Below are 19,055 nucleotides of genomic sequence, written 5' to 3'. Positions count from 1 at the left end.
GTACTATCTACAGATAAGCATCTCCATGTTTAACATGTGGATCACAGCCACAAATGACTGAAATTTTCATTTAAAATAGAGAGCAGAGATCACTGAAGCTGATGACATGTCTCTCCTAATGTGTCAATGGAACTTCCCTCTTGCCAAAAGCAGGTATCAGAATTCTGGGGTTTGACAAAATCCCGTTACAACAGTATAGGTAAGGAACAAATAATTGAAATATGTATGTGAAACACAAGTGCCTAGTTATATGACAAATCAATAGCTAAGCTGAAACTTATTCCTGATTTCAGCAAATTGTGGCCAGTTGTGAATATAATGCTATTGCTACAGTATCATTAGCCCTCCTTATAAAGTAGTGCATGAACAGTACCATTTTAGTGGGTAAAATTAGGACACGAACTAATCTGAATAGTCTAAGAGAAAGACTCTGACTTACGCTGATGTTTAGAAGGCAGATGTTAGAGTATTGAAATTTATATGCAGTACCATTTTCAGTGTTCTACAGGTGAACTCCAGAAACTGCTTTATTCAGTCTGTATCAGACATCCCAAACTTATGATGACTAGAAAACCACACCTGAAACCCACTCCTTGCCAAGATGCATCCCTTTGGAATTCCTTTTTTATGTATGTGCTTACTATCATTAATACAGGAACACCCACACGTCTTGGGAACAAACCAGGCGCTGCCGAGCCACCAGGCACAGCACAAAGAACACCAGGCTCCTACCCTGAAGGCCTTGCTACATCTAACAGGACTGAGCATTCAGACTTTTCATACGAGCCTTCCAATGAATGAGACAGAGTACTACACACCTCTGCACAGCGTTCCCATGTCTCTCAGAAACCAGAAAAAGGGAAGAAAATGAGAAACAGTATGCATCTCCTCTCTGCAAACCCCCTCTTATCAGAACCATTTCAAGAATTTCTACTTGACAATTAAATTGACTCGAATAATAGAAACCAACGTCCTAAATATACTATATATGGAATCGAGCCCAGCCAGCCCCCGCAAAGGCACGGAGCACCAAAACTCACACCTCAGACACTCGGGTACTCATCCTCAAATGGCGGAGTCTCGCCCAGCGCACTCACACCTGTCACCTGCCAGGCGCCGGGCCAGCCCCTCCCTCCCTCTCTCTCTCCCCCTCCCTCCCGCAGCCAGGCGAGCCCGCTGGCAGCTCCCGCCCCTCCCCGGGCAGCCGCAGCCCCCCGATCCCTCCCCGCGCCGGGAAGCTCCAGCGACTCGCGAAGGAAAAGAAGTTTCCACCTCTCGCTGAACGCCCCGCTGCGCGGTCGCTTCCCTTCCCGTCCCTGCTCTCCCACCCCGCCCCGGCACGCCGGCACGAGCGGGGTGCCGGGGCTGCTCCCTCCCCGCGCGCAGGCCTTCCCTGCCCTCCTCACCCTGGCACAGTCCAGGGCGCGCAGAGCGGCCGCGGGAGCCCCGGGCCCCCGCCCCTGCCGGCCCCCCGCGCCTCTCCCTGCAGCCCCCCGGGGATGGGACCAGGAAACCGGCCCGGGGAGCCGCCACCAGGCCCGCCTCGGCGGGGTCAGCCTTACCCTGCTGCCGCTTCTCCTCCTCCTCCTCCGCCTCCTCCTCCGCCGCCGCCTCCCCCACCACCACGGCAGCAGCCGCCGCCACTACCGCCACCAGCGCCGCCGCCGCCTCCGCCCGGCAGGGGAGACCCCGCCGACCCGACCCTCTCCGCAGCCTCCCGCCGCCGCCGTTCCGCTCCGGGGGGGGAGGAGGAGTAGGAGGAGGAAGGAGGAGTAGGAGGAAGGAGAGCAGGGGGGTCCGTGCTGCCGCGGCGGCGGGCGGGGTGGGGCGGGGGTGTGTGAGGGTGTGTGTGCGGTGGCTGTGGCGGCGCCGCTCCCGCTCAGCCGGAGCCGCCGCTGGGGCCGCGCGCCGCTCCCGGCCCCCTCCCCCCGCGCTCGCTGCGCTCCGAATCAAAATAGAGCGACAATATGGCGGCGGCGGCCCCAGCATCGCGAGACCGCGCCGCGAGCGCTAACGGGGATGCGCCGCGCGCCAATGGGCGCCGGGGCGGGGGCAGCGCGGGGGCGGGGCCTCCTCAGGCTCCGCCCGCGGGGCGGGGCGGGGGTGGGGACGGGGCCGCCGCCTCAGCGCTGCCGGAGCGCCGGCGGGACAGCAGCGGGACACGGGGATGCGCGGGAACGCACAGCGGCCCCTTCCTGCCCTGCCGCCACTGCTCCGCCGGGCCCGGCGCCAGAGGAGGGAGAGGGGGAAGCGGCGGTGGCGGGTAGGTGGGCTGCCCGCCTGGAAAGCGAGCAGGGTCTGAAATGGCTGAGGAAGGAAGGGCAGCATTTGCAAGGGGAAAAAAAGCCCTAAGAAAATGATTATTAATTGAAGCCGTCCCACCCCCCCCCCCCCCAGTTTATATTCGAAACGGTTGTTTCGAGGGGTTTGCCAGATGCTTTCTAGCAGAAATAGCAGCCCTTTCTCCACTTTACACAGAGTACGTGATTTCCATCATCCTTCTGAGGTAGAGCTCTAACTAATTATCTCCCCAAAATGCCGCCAGGCGGGCGGGGCCCGGTATGCTGGTGAATCCCTCTTCCCCTCTCAGCTCCACCAACACCTGCAGAAGGGGTCCCTGGCCCAGTCCCCGACAGACATCCTTAATTTTAGTCGGGTATCCAAGCAGGTCTTTGTATTTCTGTAATTTGGGAAGTTTTGTCTTAAATGAAAAGACAAGTTTCTCATGATTTTGTAAAATCATCCAGTAAATCAGATGGGTTTCAGGGTTGTGATACCTTATACTGTCTACTTCTTGCTCTTTCTGAATTTCCTTTCTCTCTGCAGTGAGCAGGTGCTGTCCATGTTCTCTAACAACAGACAGTCCATCCATCCATTCTTGTGTCATCTTACTCTGAAAAATACAGTCAGACACAAAAATAATTTTAAAGTAATGTTTATCATCTATAGCAAAGGGAAACTGTCTGAAACCCTACAACCTAGAATGGGCCTGGCAAGGAATGGGATGTGCTGAAGCTTTCATTTCCCCATACAGTGGGACTGTGCTGGAATCAATAGAGAGAAAGATTTTCTCCGCCACCTTAAGTCCCAGAGGCACCAGTAATTTCCAGCACACGCCAGCGTGTGAAAGGTACTACAAAATGGCCAGGCCATAATAATTTCAAACCGTAAAACTATCCCTTGCAGTACCCATTTCAGTGGTGTGACAAGAGAGAGCTGCACTTTCTCTGCAAGACCTCAGCTGTTAGACTGGCCAATTAACAATTGCAACAGCAAATGACATAAACTAATAAAAAAATCTAGTATCCTGTAGGCAGGAACTAAATTACTTGTGACAATTTAGGCTAAATGTTCTGTTACAAAAAATAAAGTCAACTTTGCCATTGAAACAATGGTTATTTGCAGCAATGATTGAAAATAAATTTTACGAATGAAAGCATTAACAAGTGAAAAAAATCCCTCTCAACTGCATTTAGTTAAAGCTGTCAGAATCCCAAGGGCAGCAACTGCAAGGACTGACTGCTTGCAGTAGGCAGGGAGAGAGAGAATACTACACCAAGGAGTCTAATAGTGAGTTTTTATGCTGTGGGGGAGGGGGGGAAATAGAAAAAAGGAGAAGAGGAAGACATTTTTTTTTTCCCTCACAAAATGTGGAAATGTAGGGGGGTGTGTGTGTATGTATATAGATTCCAGTAAGAATCAGTTGTTTTCATAAGCTGCAACAGAGAAGTCTGCAGTTCTTTTGTACATCAGCAGCATGGAGCATGAAATGCATGTGTTCAAAGCTTCTTACTCAGCCTATCTTGTGTCAAGCTTATACAGGGTTGAGAGTCACTGATACTTGTTTGTTCGTTGTAAATAAAACAGTATTTTCCCAAACTGAGACAGAAATTATTATGAGACAGTCCATTACAAAAATAAGTAATGGGGCATCTAGAAAGAAGATGCAGTGGGAACATCAGATCACAGCTGTACCAGGGTTTGCCTCACTCTAAATGTCCAGGTACATTAATCGAACCTTTCTCTTTCGAGAGAGACCACTGTGCTGTAGGCAGTTCATGGTCTGCCTGGTCATTGCTCAAGCACCCTGCTCTTCAGCACTTCCAGCACAACTGTTTCAAACTTTGTTAAGCCATTCCTGACCTGTCAGACAGATAGGATGATATACTTACACAAATACGTTTTGTGCGCAAGAAACTTAGTTTATTTTGCTAACTTTAATACCAAGTTAAATATTTGACCCTTTTGCCTACAGTTGCTAAAACAGGGATTTACCACAGGAAAGTGAGACCACCTCTCAATGTGCTATCAGCAGCATTTACTACAATGCTTAAGCACTGGGATCATGAGAGTGAGCTGTACCATCCCTTCCCCCCTTTTCCAGGCTCCCCACACCACATCTATGTCTGAGCCCGTTGCTAAAGTAGCTCTTCTCTCCTCCTATAGCAGCTAATTTTGAATCAGTTTTTAACACTTTTGCAAAATCAAAAAAACAGCTATTTAGGAAGTTAGGTTTTTGTACTGAGATTCAGAAATGAACTGTTTCCCTATATATCTGAAACAAGAACTAGGCAGATCTATCTAACAGTAAATTCTGTATGTAACTCTTACTGTGGGGCAAGTCAAAGCTCAGTCACCAATGAGGCACAGGCCTTGCTTCTTTCCCTGAAGATTTGAGAGATTACCCACCTTTTTGCCATAAAAGGTATGAGTTCATGTTTTTTAAACTTTCATCAGACTGTTTATATTTTTCCCTGCTAGAAAATGAAATCTTAAATAGGATTGGGGAATTATTCTAACCATATTGTAAGAAAAGCTATTTCTACAAAGTACAGTCAATTTCATTAGCTTGCTACTGACTATTCTGATGCTGAAATTTCCTGAAAATGCTCTTTAGAAAAGGTAAGAGGATGAGTCCAGTTAAAATCCACAACAACTGGCATAATTATTTCTGAAATTGAGTTTAAAAGTCATCTTCCACAGCAGAAGAAGGTAGCATTGGCAGCTTTAAAGACACTTTTCCATTGAACATTGAACTGGCAATTTATTTTTTGTTCTTCTAGATAGGAGGTCTGTCAGTCCTATTGGGAGGGTGACAAAAACAGAAGTAGCATTCGTTGGCCAAGGACAGTCCTTGCAAGCTCCTAGCCTGAGGCTGCAACCACAGCTTCTCCTACAAAAACAATTAGAATCTAAATTAATGACATGACAAGGAAATACAGAAATTCACCTTATTTCACAAGAAATTTCACACGCTGTACTTCTCCCATTCCATGTGGAAGTTACCAGCTGTGTGCAGTTACGAAAAGCTGTTGTGCCCTGATGTTTTGCTTTGCAATCTGCAGAACACAAAAAGCTCCTGCTATTAATGTTGAGACTCCCTCCCTTTCCAGGTTGCTGCCATCCTTTCTGAAAGATAGCACCAGCTTTTTCACTTCCCAACAGCTCATCTATTTAGGAGTAGAGCGCAAACATGACATTTGAGATAAGGATGTGATTAAGAGGTGCCTTAGTGGTTCATGAGTTCTAGCAGCTTCACAAGATTTGGATAAGGCCTTTGCTGAAGGAAAATCCACTGAGATTTTGAGGACAGCCAGCCTACCAAGGCTTTTCAATTGTAAAAGCATAGGGACCTGTGTTACAGTGGAGCATTATTGTAGTCTATTTATTAAAATGACATACAGAAATAGCATGTTTTTGAGACTTGGTAAGTTTGTTTTTTTTAATGCAGTAAAAAACCACACTTGTTTATATTGATCATGAGCATCTTAGGAGAATGTTTACACTTGAAGGAAGATATCTTTGTCTACCCAAAGCAATTCTGAAGTTTTTTTTAAAAAACTGTTTTAAAACTGGGAAAGATGGTCATATTAAATCAATCATATGAGTAAGTAGGGAAAAGTGCATCCTTGACACATCTTTCAGTGCTCTGAATAAGAGAATTACAAGTGTGTGAATAAAAGCTCATATGTTCATATGACATACAATTGAGTCAGTGTCTACTCGGGAGACAAATTTAGTATTACTTAATGATCCCATAAACCTTTTTATTAAACTATTTTATGATAATTCAGTGACATAAAATATAAAAAGCCAAGACCATTTGAGGCTTCAAAATACTTCAGGAGAAACACAGATTATGTTTCTTTCCAAATCCACTGTTTCCTATGCTATGTGGGAAATGGAGTAGAAAGTAATGATAAAAACTTATTTCCACTTTTCTTAAGATTTATATAATACTGGTATATAGTTGCTGCATGTCTCTAGGGTCTTGATCAGCAAGACACCTTTAGTCTCTTGCTAAGGTCCATCTTTATTTGAATACCTTTCAATCACTTGCTTAAACTTTATGCTGTGTTGAAACCTGAGACAAAGAAAGGGTTTAAGTGTTTCTGGACAGGTATAACTTGCTGAGTTGAGACAGGAAACCTACCTTGAAGTCCAAACAAATGACTTCCCTGTTCCAGATACAAATCAGGCATGAATATTTTTATAGTAAAAACCCTTGCAGAATGTCTTACAGCTCTTTCTTTTCCTAGCTACTGATTTTAACCTCTTCTGTCTCAGTGACTTCAGCCACATCCCTTTCCTTTACACATTTTATAAATGTGAGAAGTGAGAGTGCAAACTGCAATATACTTAATCTTATTATATGTTAACACGCAAGGTGCAATAATTATATTGTGTTTAAATTTCCCTAAATGTGCAGGAGGCTGTTGGTAGGCGGCTAGTATATTTTAAAAAATAACCTGAAGTACTCTCTAAACCTAAATGTTTCATGGTATTAGATTTCTCCGTTTTCTTCTGGCCTTCTGCCCTACTGCTGTAATTACCTTAACTTATCACCCAATAATAAAACTCTCTGAACAAATTCTGTGCCTGCTATTAAGGAAAATTAAAGCTTAGTACAAATTCTCTGCATTCTTTCTTCTCTTTAGCGGCAGTACTTGACAGCTTGCATGGTACAAATGAAACAACAAAGCCCTTAAGCCATCCCACATTGAAAAAAAAGGCTACTCAGAGCTTTCTAATGCTGATAGGTATCAGAGTCAATTTTGAAGAAGAGGGGTACTGGATCCCCCTTTTCAGTGGAAAACTCACTGGTGTAACAAAACAGAATCGGTCATGTGAGCTTATATACGCACTGTACCAGTTTGTTTCCTTCTGGGTCTCATGCAAGCCCTTGTAAGGAGAAGGCAGCTCTGATTCCAGGTCCATTATGTCCTAGAACTGTCTGAGATTGCCAGCAGAAGTGAAAATTGCAGGAATACATTTCACTATGTAACCAGTTGTCCTCTAGCTAGTCCATCAGAATCCTCAAGTTCCTGTTCTACTTGTGTGACTTTCGAGTTCCAGATTGAGCTATGTGTCAGTCATAATCTCCCATGGTTTCACCTTTCTGTGGGAAAAGATCACTTGTGTGTACCCACAGTTAAAAATTTCTCCGTATCATAGGACAAAACATTAAGAAATACTAAACTTCCAGATCATCAGTGCACTAGCATTAAGAAAGGTTATCTCTTTGCCAAGGTAAAATTCTCAATACAACTAGGAAAACCAATACAGAAAAGAAGGTGGTCATTTGTGAAAACAATCAGCTACCACCACAGCTGTTTTCAGCTATGACAATGTCACACAGAGGTAGAAGAGGAAATTGTGGTAAGTTTGTTAGGAGATGCATGACATACATATTTAAAGGAATGCATTCACGTCCAAAAAATTTAGTGTTAAGTTGTTAGCACTTTTTTCATCTCAAGATCTTCTGATACATAACAAAATACCTTAAAACTCCACAAAACTCTGTTCTTCTTTCAAGAGGGCGTCCATTCTACAAAATACACACAGCCCTCTAGATCACAGCCCAGAAACTGTAACCCCAGCTAAGCCAAACACGAATTTGTACTTAGATTTAGGCATAGGAAAGTTTTGTTGGCTTTATTCAACTCGCTTAAAATTAAGCATATGTTTTAACACTTTACTGGATTAGGGCCCATGTCAGCAAAATAAATTTCTTGGGAAGAAGTAATAAAAATGTAGGTTGCAGTGAGGGACAGCAGAACCATTCACAGTTACAGAAGCTTTAAAACACTGGCTGGTATTTATATATTTAGAAAAGAAATCAGGCATTAAACAAAACATTTTAGATAGCAAACTAATTAGTCTGCTACAGAAGCACTTTTTAAAAATTTTTCATTTGAAGAAAAACTTTTTTTGCATCCTTGGATCCCCAAAAGCAAATTGATTTGCACATCAAGGAAAAACACTTTTTGCAAGCACAAGTTTCAAATGCAATTTTCCCACTGTTTAGTAACAGCCTCACTGTTCCAGATATACCATTGCATTCCCTGGAGAAGAGGACAGACAGGAGGCCAAGCTTTTTAAGCATAGTTTCATTACACACATGCACCTGAATTTGCTCATTCAGGTGTATATAATTGCAAATACACTATAAATGTCAGCTAATTCTCTTGTATGCATTGTGCACTGATGTGTATTTATTTTTAATGCTAAGAATCTCTCTGAATATTTGATGTTGTAGGTCTGTCCTTTAGAGAGAACTTACATCATTCTCAAAACCAAAAGGAATACAATTCTACCAGACTGTGTCCATGTTAATTTTAATTTTTCCAGCAAAACCTTTCTGTTGCTAACAACAGTGGGGCAAAGTATGAATTCTAGTGTAGCTATGGCATTTAAAGCACAGGGCTATCTGTCATCGTTCAGAACTGCTCTATCTTGTGTGAAGGGCCACACACCCTTCAGGAAACACAGACCAGGGAGGGGCAGTGCTGGACTTGCCCTCTATGCAATGAAGCAACACTTGGATTGAATTGAGCTCTGTCTTGGGTGGATGATGAGCAAGTCAAGAGTTTATGGGTTGGGTTTAAAGAGCAGACTGATAAGGGTGACCCTGTGTGGGTGTTTGCTGCAGGCCATCTAATCATGGGGAGGAAGTAGATGAGGCCTTTTACAGGCAGTTGGAAGCAGCCACAAAGTCACAGGCATTGGTTCTTGTGGGGGACTTCGACCACTCTGACATCTGCTGGAGGAACAATACGGCAAAGCACAAACAGTCCAGAGGGTTTCTGGAAAGTGTTGACCACAACTTCCTGACACAGGTGCTATAAGAAAAAACGAGTAATGGTGAGCTGTTCAACCACGTACTAGCAAAGAGGGAAGGTTTTGCTGCAGATGTGAGGGTTGGGGGCAGCCTTGGCTACAGCGGCCATGAGATTCAGTGTGTTGCATGGAGGAAGAAAGGCAGCAAGTAAGAATGAACTGTGCGCTTCAGGAGAGCTAACTTTCAGTGGCCTTCTTGGAAGAATCCCATGGGAACTGGTCGTGCAGGGAATATAGTTCCAAGACAGCTAGTCAATATTCAAGCACCACTTCCTCCAACCTCAAGGACAGTGTATCCTTAAGAGCAAGGATCATAGAATCATACAGGTTGGAAAAGACCTCTTGGATCATTGAATCCAACTGTTAACTATGACTCACAAGTCCAGCATTAAACCTTGTCCATAAGCACCAGATCTACATATTTTTTGAATTTCAAGGGACAATTCTGTCACTTCCCTGGGTTGCCTGTTCCAATCCTTGACGACCCTTTCACTGAAGAAATTTTTCCTAATATCCAATTTAAACCTCCACTGGTGCAACTTGAGGCCATTTCCTCTTATCCTATCACTTGTTACCTGGGAGAAGAGATCAGCCCCCCTGTCTATAGCCTCATTTAAGGTAGTCATAAAGTGTGATAAATCTCCATTTCTCCAGACTAAACAACCCCTGCTCCCTCAGCTGTTCCTCATAGGACTTGTGCTCCAGATCCTTCACCAGTTTTATTTGCAGAAATTGATGCATGGGAATTTCCACCTGAACATGACAAAGAACTTCCTTACTCTGCAGGTGACTGAGCACTGGAACAGGTTGCCCAGAGAGGTTGTGAAGTCTCCCTCCTGGTGATATTCAAGAAGTGTCTGGACACAATCCTGTGCCATGTGTTCTAGGACGACCCTGCTTGAGCAGGGAGGTTGGACAAGATGACCCCCTGTGGTCCCTTCCAACCTGACCCAACTCTATGATTTTGTGATTCTGTACTTTGAAGCACCAGTGGTCACAGCAGGATTCTGCATTAATACTTAGGCTGCTCCCAGCAGCAGTGGAGCTGTACCAGGAACCCTCTCACTAATATCCTTGCACAGAAAATGTGTTAGACTTCCACAGTAAGCGTAATCTACTCCTTTAGCATTGCTTCACACCTGAATCACCAGGCAATGAATGTGCATTGTATTTTCTGCCTTTTCAAAGGGAAAAACCTTTATTCAGAAAACATCATAATTTGTTTTCAAATTAGGTCTTTTACTGATCTTTAGTAGCTTTGTCCTTGTAGCCAGTCTTCCAAAAGTGCAAGGTTGCTGAGTGCACAGCCTGCAAGTGTTTGTGCTCATTCTGCATTCCCAGCTACAGCCCCAGAGCCCATTGAACAGTTTCAGATAGACACATTTCTAGTTCAGGATTTTTTCAGAAAATAAGTGTCTGGGCTGACAGTGGTGTCCTTACAAAAGGGAAGAATGAAGATGGATTTAATCTCACCCTTTTGACACATGAGGGAATCCGTTGGAAACACCAGCCTTGAGACACAGGCAAAACAGGTTTCATTACTCCACTGTTAATAAATTCCTGATTTCATGGGGTTTCACAGATCTGGATCCACAGTCCTCTTTTCATATCTTATTTGCACGGCCCACTGCTTAGTGAAGACCTGGTCATGGTCCCAATGCCCTACAGAATAAACAAACAAACAAACAAACATTAAACAGTAAATTTATTGACTGCATGAAACTTATGAGACCACAGATGGCAAGAAAAAATGGCTCCAAAGGAATGTTTTGTCCATTAAAAAAAAAAAAAAATCCAGCCTTCTTCCTACCTCTTATGTCAGAGGTTGCCTTTTCTTCAAAATTCACCTCTTCACCAACTCTTCTGAGGTCCTGTGTTGATTTCTGCAGTGTTGTATACAGATACCATTAATCAGGTTAAAGTTTTTTATAATTTTTAAAATTGCACACTTCTAGTAAACCCCAGAGCCACCTGTTCAGCTGGACATAAGCACTGTGCAATCCGTAATATCATGGAGAATAATGACATATGAGTCACGTCTCAATTCCACTGTATGGCTGTCATCTGCTACTGTTGAACAGGAGACCTGAATGCAAATTAGAATTGGGCAGGTTTTGTGCTGAGATGGGACTGCAAAGAAGCCTTAGCACTTAGCTGCACATTGGCTGAGAGTGTGGGAGAAAGGAAAGTTTGATTTGTTGGCAACAGCAGCAATGTTGAGGCTAAGTCAAGCTGAGCAGCCAAGCTAAGATGTGCTGACCTGTAAGAGAAACCAGCCCCAAGGAGCAGGCTAAGGTACGGCATGGCCGGAATCACAGTTCAGGTTCACCAACAGTTAACTCAGCATTGTGTATTTAAAAGAGCTGTAGTAATGGAACCATAAAAACTCCCACCAGTTGAGATCTCAGTTTGGGAGCTTCCTAATGCATGACATATTTTAAAGTTTAATCATCAGCCCTTCTCCAATCAAAACTCCTACTCATTTCAGAATCTGTCCCAGTAGTAGGCAACGCTCTGCAGTTAAAGCAAAAATAAGTTTCTAATCCCAGAAATGAAGTTCTGAAATAGTCTTCCACCAGTAATGGTGAGTGAAAACTAGTTTAAAAATGTAATAAAATGTAATAAACATGTATTATTGCAGCTTTGTGGAACAACGTGCAATGAACCATAGAGGTCTCATCTGGTTCAATTTCCTAACTACCAAAATCCAGTACCTAGTAGTAATCTGAAATTTGTACATGCATTGAACTGTTATTGATTAAAATAATTGTCACTAAATATTTATTTTAGCGAGACCATCATCCTCAGGAAAAAAAAAAGAGAAGGTTTAAACCAATGTTAGTAACTTTTTTTATACATCATTTTTCAGCTTGCTTATAAATACTTGATGCCCAAAAGCATAAATAGACTTTGTTTCTAATTTAGAAAGTTTCATCTTATTTTTTAGGAGTAGTGTTTCCATCCAGAAATCTCGCTGGAGTACTATGCGCAAATTTTCGTTCTGAATAAGGAAGGCCTACAAAGGCAATGCATGCATTGAATTGCCAAAGAACCTGTGCATTTTTGAGGCAATAAATATTCGAGTAATTAGTGTGTTTCAAAGGAACTTTGGGATTTTACAAATCAGTACTTTTATATCTAAACTAGCTTTTATGCATCAGCTTATATAGGAGAGAAGAAACTCCAAAATAAAATACAGGAAAGGACTCAGAAAAGAAAGCAGGTTTTAGTTATTGTTTTGATTATGATTATCCTAACCCTGAAAAAAAACCAAACGAAGATCACAAGAAAACAAAACAGGTGTGAAAACTGTTAAACGACGGTGTTAGGGTAATGCAGCTGAGACTCATAAGGTACCTGTATGAAGAACAAGTAACACATGTGCTGCACAAGAGTTGAGTATTAAAATATCTAAGTCAAGATGTCCGAAATAATTGGTTTCTTTTTGGTTGTTCATCTGTGATAAAACATTAATTTATCCAGCTTTTAGTTTAGAATGTGTAAGTCATTAATTTTGAGTTGTGATTTCATCTAATTTAATCTACAGCCTTTCTCATACCTGCAGCATAAGTAAATTTGTAGTTTGCAGCTTAGACAATGCAGCTTCAAAAAAAGAATTATACAGAACACATGGCCATGTAACTGGGCAATTTAACTACAAGTGCTCTCTGTTTCTTTGAGGCATGACAAATTATAAAAGAAAATTATATATATGTAGTCACCATGAAGCAATGTAGTCATGAAAAAACAATACCGGGTATCATTTCAGAGCGGAACCAAATAGAAATATTGTAAAAGGGAGGAGAAAAAAATTGTAGCAAAGTGTGTAATTTTCTGCTGAAATGAAAGAACATGCAATCTTCAATGATGCAATAAAATAATAGTGTACAGTGTTAAAATACCATGCATTGCAATAAAGGAGTTGGCTTGCAGATACTACACCTACGTTTCCTGTAAGGTGTTTTGTATTGCAGTTGTCTCTCTCAGAATAAGAACTTTCATGGATATCTCGGGAGAAACAGTGCCTTTTATTCATATGGATTTGTAATTCCTAGAGAAACAGTAAAAAGTGGACAATTTTGAAACTGCAATAATTTGATAAAACTTTTGAAGAAAAAAATTAGGGTATTACATTGGGAAGTACTTTTAGCAGTATTGTGGTGGCATGACTTCTAGGCACTGAAATTAGGCTGAAAATAGCTATTGAAATACAGTAGAGTTCAGTATCCATATCAGTTTATGTCTTCTTCAGATAATCCAGTGCCCTTCCTTTAAATATGCAGATCAGATAATCACTGTGTTCAAATGTACTCTTAAAACATTTTGCTGAGCAGAGCTCCAGTGTCCCTGTAATGTAGCTGGCAGAGATACCTTCTGATATGGTTACTTGGCTAAGTATTAAGTTCATACAACTTTTAAGCTTTGTACTTAAAGGAAAATATCAGTAGTTTGAAAAAAAACCAAAACACCACCTTGTTTAAGAAACCAGTTATGTATATTAAGAAGCCTCATTACTGTGTTTTTTAAACAAATAATAAACTTTTTAAACTCCACAAAAGTCAGCAGAGCTGTGAGCATTAATTCCTGGTTTAGTGCTAGGTAAGAGAGCATTTCAAATGTAAATGTGAAGGCTCTTGGTCCTTGACCTTGTGGAGCTGACTAGTGTAGATTGTAGTGAGGTCTTGTGTTTATGGCATAATAACTCCAGGTATTATTGGGCAAAATTGTTCAGAACATCATCCTGGCTGCAATGCTATGCCAGACCACCCTGTGCAAGCAGGAACTCTTCCATCTGCCTTATAATAACCCATGCAGAAGTTGAGGCAGGAACACAAAGCTGCAGGAAGTATCAAGCAGCAGTTTGTGGTGCACAGCTACAACCACAGCTGGCTCTACAGCCCATCTCAAAATAGAGCCCTCATTAATCAAGATAATTTTATGAGCAGAGTTCTTTCCTGTCTCTACTCAACACATGGTACCTGGACTGTGGTGGCAACAGGTTCCTTAAAGATACCCTACTTAAGAGTGATCAACAGATACTGAAAGCAGTACCATGTGTCTTTTAATCATGTTGCATAATGCCCAGCAGTTACCTATGTGTGATCTAAAGCAAGTACTGTTTATATTCCTGCCCTGGCAAGGTAAAGGGGGCATTGTCATATCTTTCTGGTAAAAACAGAGAATAAGAAGTAAGCAACAGGTTTCTGTCAGGTGTAATGCCTGAAATACTGTTAATATAGTCATTTACTGAGGATTGTAATTCCTAACATTTTAGTTCTGTAGGAAGATGTCTACCTTTAAAGTATTTACTTATTCCTGTGGTAAGAAAATTAAGTGCCATCCACCTAACTCAGAGACGTTACAAATGCCTTAATGAAAAGGCAAGCACTAGGACAGCACAGCAACAAACTGATTTGTTACAAGCAAATCTATGTGTAGAAAAACCTCTCCAAAACCACAAACAGCAGCAGAATTAACCTGGGCAAAGGCTGGGTCCTTCCCCCTGCTGCAAAACAAGTTCATTGGAATGCATGAAGAAAACCTGGTCCTGAATGGAAGCACATTGGGAGCATGGAGCCATTGCCTTTTGGCATGCATACAACACAAAACAACCTGAAAACAGAACCCCCCCTTGTCTCAACAACAGCAGAAGCTGGGAAGTAGGTCAAATGCAACACTGCATTATTTCAAAATGCGTAACAGTTCCATTGCATGAACATTTTTTCTCTTCCATGATACTCTCAATGTAACATTTCTCCCTTCTACTAGAAAAAATTACAACTATTACTAGAATTCCTTTAGTTTCCAATATGTGGAAAACAAAAGAAATTAAATATTCTACTCATGCTTACTGGTTTATTTCTACCAGGGTATTCTCCCTAGTAAGTTCCACTCTTCCACAAAGTTTCAATCTGATATTGAAATTTATGAACAAACAACTGTCCTTGTTATTTGTGCTTCTACGTTTCCCTTTAAAACTCAAAACCTCTGCCTTTTAATTTTATGGAGGGTTTTTTTTTCTTATTAACAGCTTATTTAAAACATTTCTACTGAGGGCCAGTTCTTGCTGATCACTCACATTAGTTTGTTTCGGTTCTTTGTTTCAAAAGTGCCTAGCTGGTCCATGTTCTCATCTGCATGAAATGATCCTTTTCTAAAACAGGAGGAACTTCAGAGTAAGCAGTGTCATATTAGGCTTTACAAAGAAGAGTAAAGTCAGCAAGATACAGAAAGTAATCTTGCCCTGCTCAGCACTGGCTTAAGTGAACCTTTCTAGACAGTGAGTGCAACAAAAGCATTGCAATAGCTGGAGTAGTTCACACAGTTCCACCTTTGGAGACATCTACAAAGAGCTTAATGTACAAACATGTGTCAGGAATGCTGTAGGGTATAGTTCATCCCTCAGGGAATAGATTAAAATGCTTCTCTAAGTCCCTCTCCAGGCCTATTTCTATTACATGTAATTCTGGTTATACAATAAAAATGTGTATTAAAAATGCAAATGTTTTTATTAGTTTATCATAATTTTTATCCTTGTGATCAACTCGTTTATCTATTTAAAACACTACCATGTTAGAGATATGCAAAAGAATGCTGTCCAATGTAAACAGAAAAAACATCTGCATTCTTACAGAGTCCTATGGCTCACAAAAGGTTATACCTCTCTTCTCTACATCTTCCTTCAGAGTAACAGGTGATAAAGGAACAAGTCACTTCATTTTTTAATGTTATTTTTCATAACATTAATTTCTTAATATTATTTGGTATTAGAAACTATCATCTCAGGCATTATCAGTTAGAAGACTGGTCGACAAGTATCCCAGTTCCTGTATTCCAGTTTATAAAAAAGGATTGGAAAGGATCGCCTGGTTCATCAAGACTGTGTCCCTGTTACCACAGTCAGCCTTGTAGTCTATAATTTATCAAACTTCAATTTGTTTGCAAAGTTCTATCTTAAAATGCTACTTCCATTATACTGACTAGGCAGCTGTTCCCCTCTCCTCTGATGTTTCAAAATTTCTGATGTTTTCTAAATATATTTATTTAGGGCAGTTTGTACTACTGCACTCTTTTGCCAGTACTGACTTTCATGTTTCTGTCCACCAGAGAGGGAGATAGCAATCCTAACCTCTCTTTGGTTTTAGGTTAAATTTTTTTTGCCTCTTCTTTACCCAGTCCATTAGCTACCTTTCATTTTCTCCTACTAATTTTCATCTTTAATACATTAATTTTTCTTTTCCTTGGTGTGTTCTTCAACATCCAAAGCAGTTGGTTCTAATGCTTTCCTTATCAGCAAGACCTTTACCACTGGTAAAGACATATACCTCATCACTATGATATAATCTATTCCTAAAGTATATGTTGGATCTTATTTTAAATTTTTCTCAATATCTTTGGTTATATTTCCTTCAATATTTACCAGTCTTGCAGAGGGTTGAGATATGATCAATGGATCCAACTGTTTACATTGTAGTCTTGCTTCATCATAATTATAGGCACATGTTTGCTATTTATGCCCTTTCCTTACTATCTGACCAAGTCAGAGCCTCTTATTCAAAATCTTTACTTTTGGATCCCATTTCACATGCTAGTTCTTCAAATATAGCGATTATTTTAATTTATTATCTCTGCCCCGCCCTTCAAATGAGCATATTCAGGTCTTTCAACTTTGCTGCTATCTTAGGTGTTCTCATTTTCATTTCTCAGTGTTGAACGCCCTTCTCCTTAAATGATTTATTTCTCAGTAGCTTAGAGGCAATACAATTTCTTACCTCCACTTTTACTCCCTTTACTTGTTTCCATGCGCTCTCTCTCCTCAAATTGTTAGTTATCGGCACTTATTTAAACCAGCGGACACAGCTCCATTTTGTGTAGTAGCCTACAGCACTCACCAGGAAAGAATCGACTAGGATGTGGAGTCCTCCTCAGCCAGGGAGGGCCCAAGTCATTCCTACATGCATGCTCTGATCACCCATGCCACTACAGGAAATTCTAATGTAGGGCCTCCTGCATCCCACCTGGTTCCTGAGTTACTGCATAGTTCAAACAAAAAAAAAAAAACCTTCTTCTTGGCACCCAAAGTGGAAGGAGAAAGAAAGAGCTTGTGTTTAGAGCCCAGTGTCAGAGGTTTTGGCAGAGGTGATATCTGAGGTGTAGTCCCCAGGCTGGTAGTGCATTTCACTCTGAGGGAGAGCAGTACACAGCACTGGCTGTCTGTACCAGCTCTTTATGGATCAGATGCATGGAAGTGGATGATGCAAGATGAGATTCACAACAAAACACTGAATGAATGGTAAATCTCAATCCCATTCACAGTTCAGTGCCAAATGATGGTGAGGAAGAGAGAAACCTGGCACTGGGGTGTAAATTAGCCTGCCTTCAGATGGAGAGGCAGGCAAAGAAACTTACCAAATTACTTCATTAGCAACAATTTGCTGATAAAACAAATTCAACAGAACTTAAAGAGAAGCTTTATGGCTGTGGACTACATGACTTTTCTAACCACTTCAAACTCCCTAACCTCTGCAGTTTGCCCGTCTGTAAAGGAGCAGTATCACCCTAGCAGACTTTATGTAACTGCTACTCAATATTGCATTAAGCTTCCTCCATCTGACATGTAAAACTTCCACCTGCTCAGTCACCCAAGTCCTGACTTGAACTAATGACTTTTGATACTGCTGGGCTATATTTGCTCCCAGCAGGCTGATAACAAAGTGTACAGAGGATTACCTGATCCAATTTATGCTATAGTCTGAGATGATAATTATTTTACACTGGCTGGTTTTACTTAGCAGCAGAATCAGTTTAAGTTTGTTGCTGTCTAGAGAAGAAGGAAAATGCAAATGCAGTGAGAAATTCATGTGCTGTGGTGTTTTAAAATGCCAGAGAGCCACTACTGTATCATTAGCTATAATTTTAAGCTTTGACAATGCTGTCAATGAGCCTTGGTATTTTGTCATTGCTGTACTATTTGAAAAAATCTGTTCCTCTCCATTGGCTTCTTCTTTCATCTCTGTGGTTGGCAGCCTTGTTATTTGTTTTTCTCTCTAATGGAAATTCTAGAACTACTGGTAGAAAGAAAAGTATCGCTATGAAAAAGACACGATTCTCCCTCCTTAAACACATCTCTCTTTCTCTCTGTTTAAAAATTAAGACTTTACAATATAAATGAACACTGCTTCCTCCCCCTCCCAATTTGTTCCAAAGGCAACAGGAGCTTTTAAGACCTGTTTCTCCCTAGACTTACCACTGATACAATTTTGCATCACTGTGAAAAGTTTGTTTCTGTCCACTCCCTTCTTTTTTGCACAGAGATGTCTTCACAAATCTCCTGTTATCAGGCAGTGCTGAGAGTAGAGCAACTGTGGAGTCTCTTAATGCCAGGAAAGATGATCGAGTTTGCAGTGATAATGTGGAGGAATAAACAAAACATTGTAGCATGCTTTAAAGATTCATTCCTGCACTGCATTTGAGCATTTTCTGTGCCTGATCCACACAAAATAAGTATAAAATAGGCCAGCAAGTACAAGATAAGTCTGTGTATTCCACTAGGGCAGAATAAAGCAACTCACAGGCTTTCTGTTTAAGCAGTTGTAATGCCCTGGTTACCAGGGAGGTTTCCAAGCTTCTGAATCTGGCAATTTTTTTTACTACTGTTATGCTTATTTAATCTTGCATTATTTTATTTAATCTTTGATCTATGCTCTAATCTCCCCCGCCCCTCCCTTAATGCATGTCCTGTTCCTGCTACTATATGCAGAATCAGCTTTCTGGGCGTTTCCTCAAAACATACCACACAGCTCACCTTGCTACGTGTAGATAACTCCATCTGCTCCAAAACAACTTGTATCTAAAGAGAAGTGAAGAGACAAAGAGCTCCATTTGCCTTGCTAGAAGTTGGTCACTGGAAATCCATACCAGCAGATCCACAGACC

General features: G+C 41.5%; 1 protein-coding gene and 1 long non-coding RNA gene across 2 annotated transcripts in view; both read right to left on the bottom strand.

Annotated features, from left to right (window-relative positions):
- The window catches only part of LOC125322817 (sterile alpha motif domain-containing protein 1-like), a 41,770-nt gene extending 39,768 nt beyond the window's left edge, over nt 1-2,002 (bottom strand). The window contains exon 1 of the mRNA XM_048297011.1: nt 1,407-2,002. Coding sequence (XP_048152968.1) covers nt 1,407-1,989 — 583 coding nt within the window. The 5' untranslated portion in view covers nt 1,990-2,002. The remainder of the gene's footprint in view (nt 1-1,406) is intronic.
- Nucleotides 2,003-4,078: 2,076 nt separating this feature from the next.
- LOC125324142 lies at nt 4,079-18,660 on the bottom strand. The gene is made up of 4 exons (XR_007202830.1): nt 18,368-18,660; nt 10,931-11,003; nt 10,594-10,782; nt 4,079-5,173 (listed from the first exon to the last, which is right to left on the bottom strand). It is a non-coding gene; the product is annotated as an uncharacterized LOC125324142 (long non-coding RNA).
- Nucleotides 18,661-19,055: the final 395 nt, after the last annotated feature.

Source organism: Corvus hawaiiensis, chromosome 3 (genome assembly GCF_020740725.1).
Source record: "Corvus hawaiiensis isolate bCorHaw1 chromosome 3, bCorHaw1.pri.cur, whole genome shotgun sequence".
Lineage (NCBI taxonomy): Eukaryota > Metazoa > Chordata > Aves > Passeriformes > Corvidae > Corvus > Corvus hawaiiensis.
This window is presented reverse-complemented; position numbering and strand designations above follow the sequence as displayed.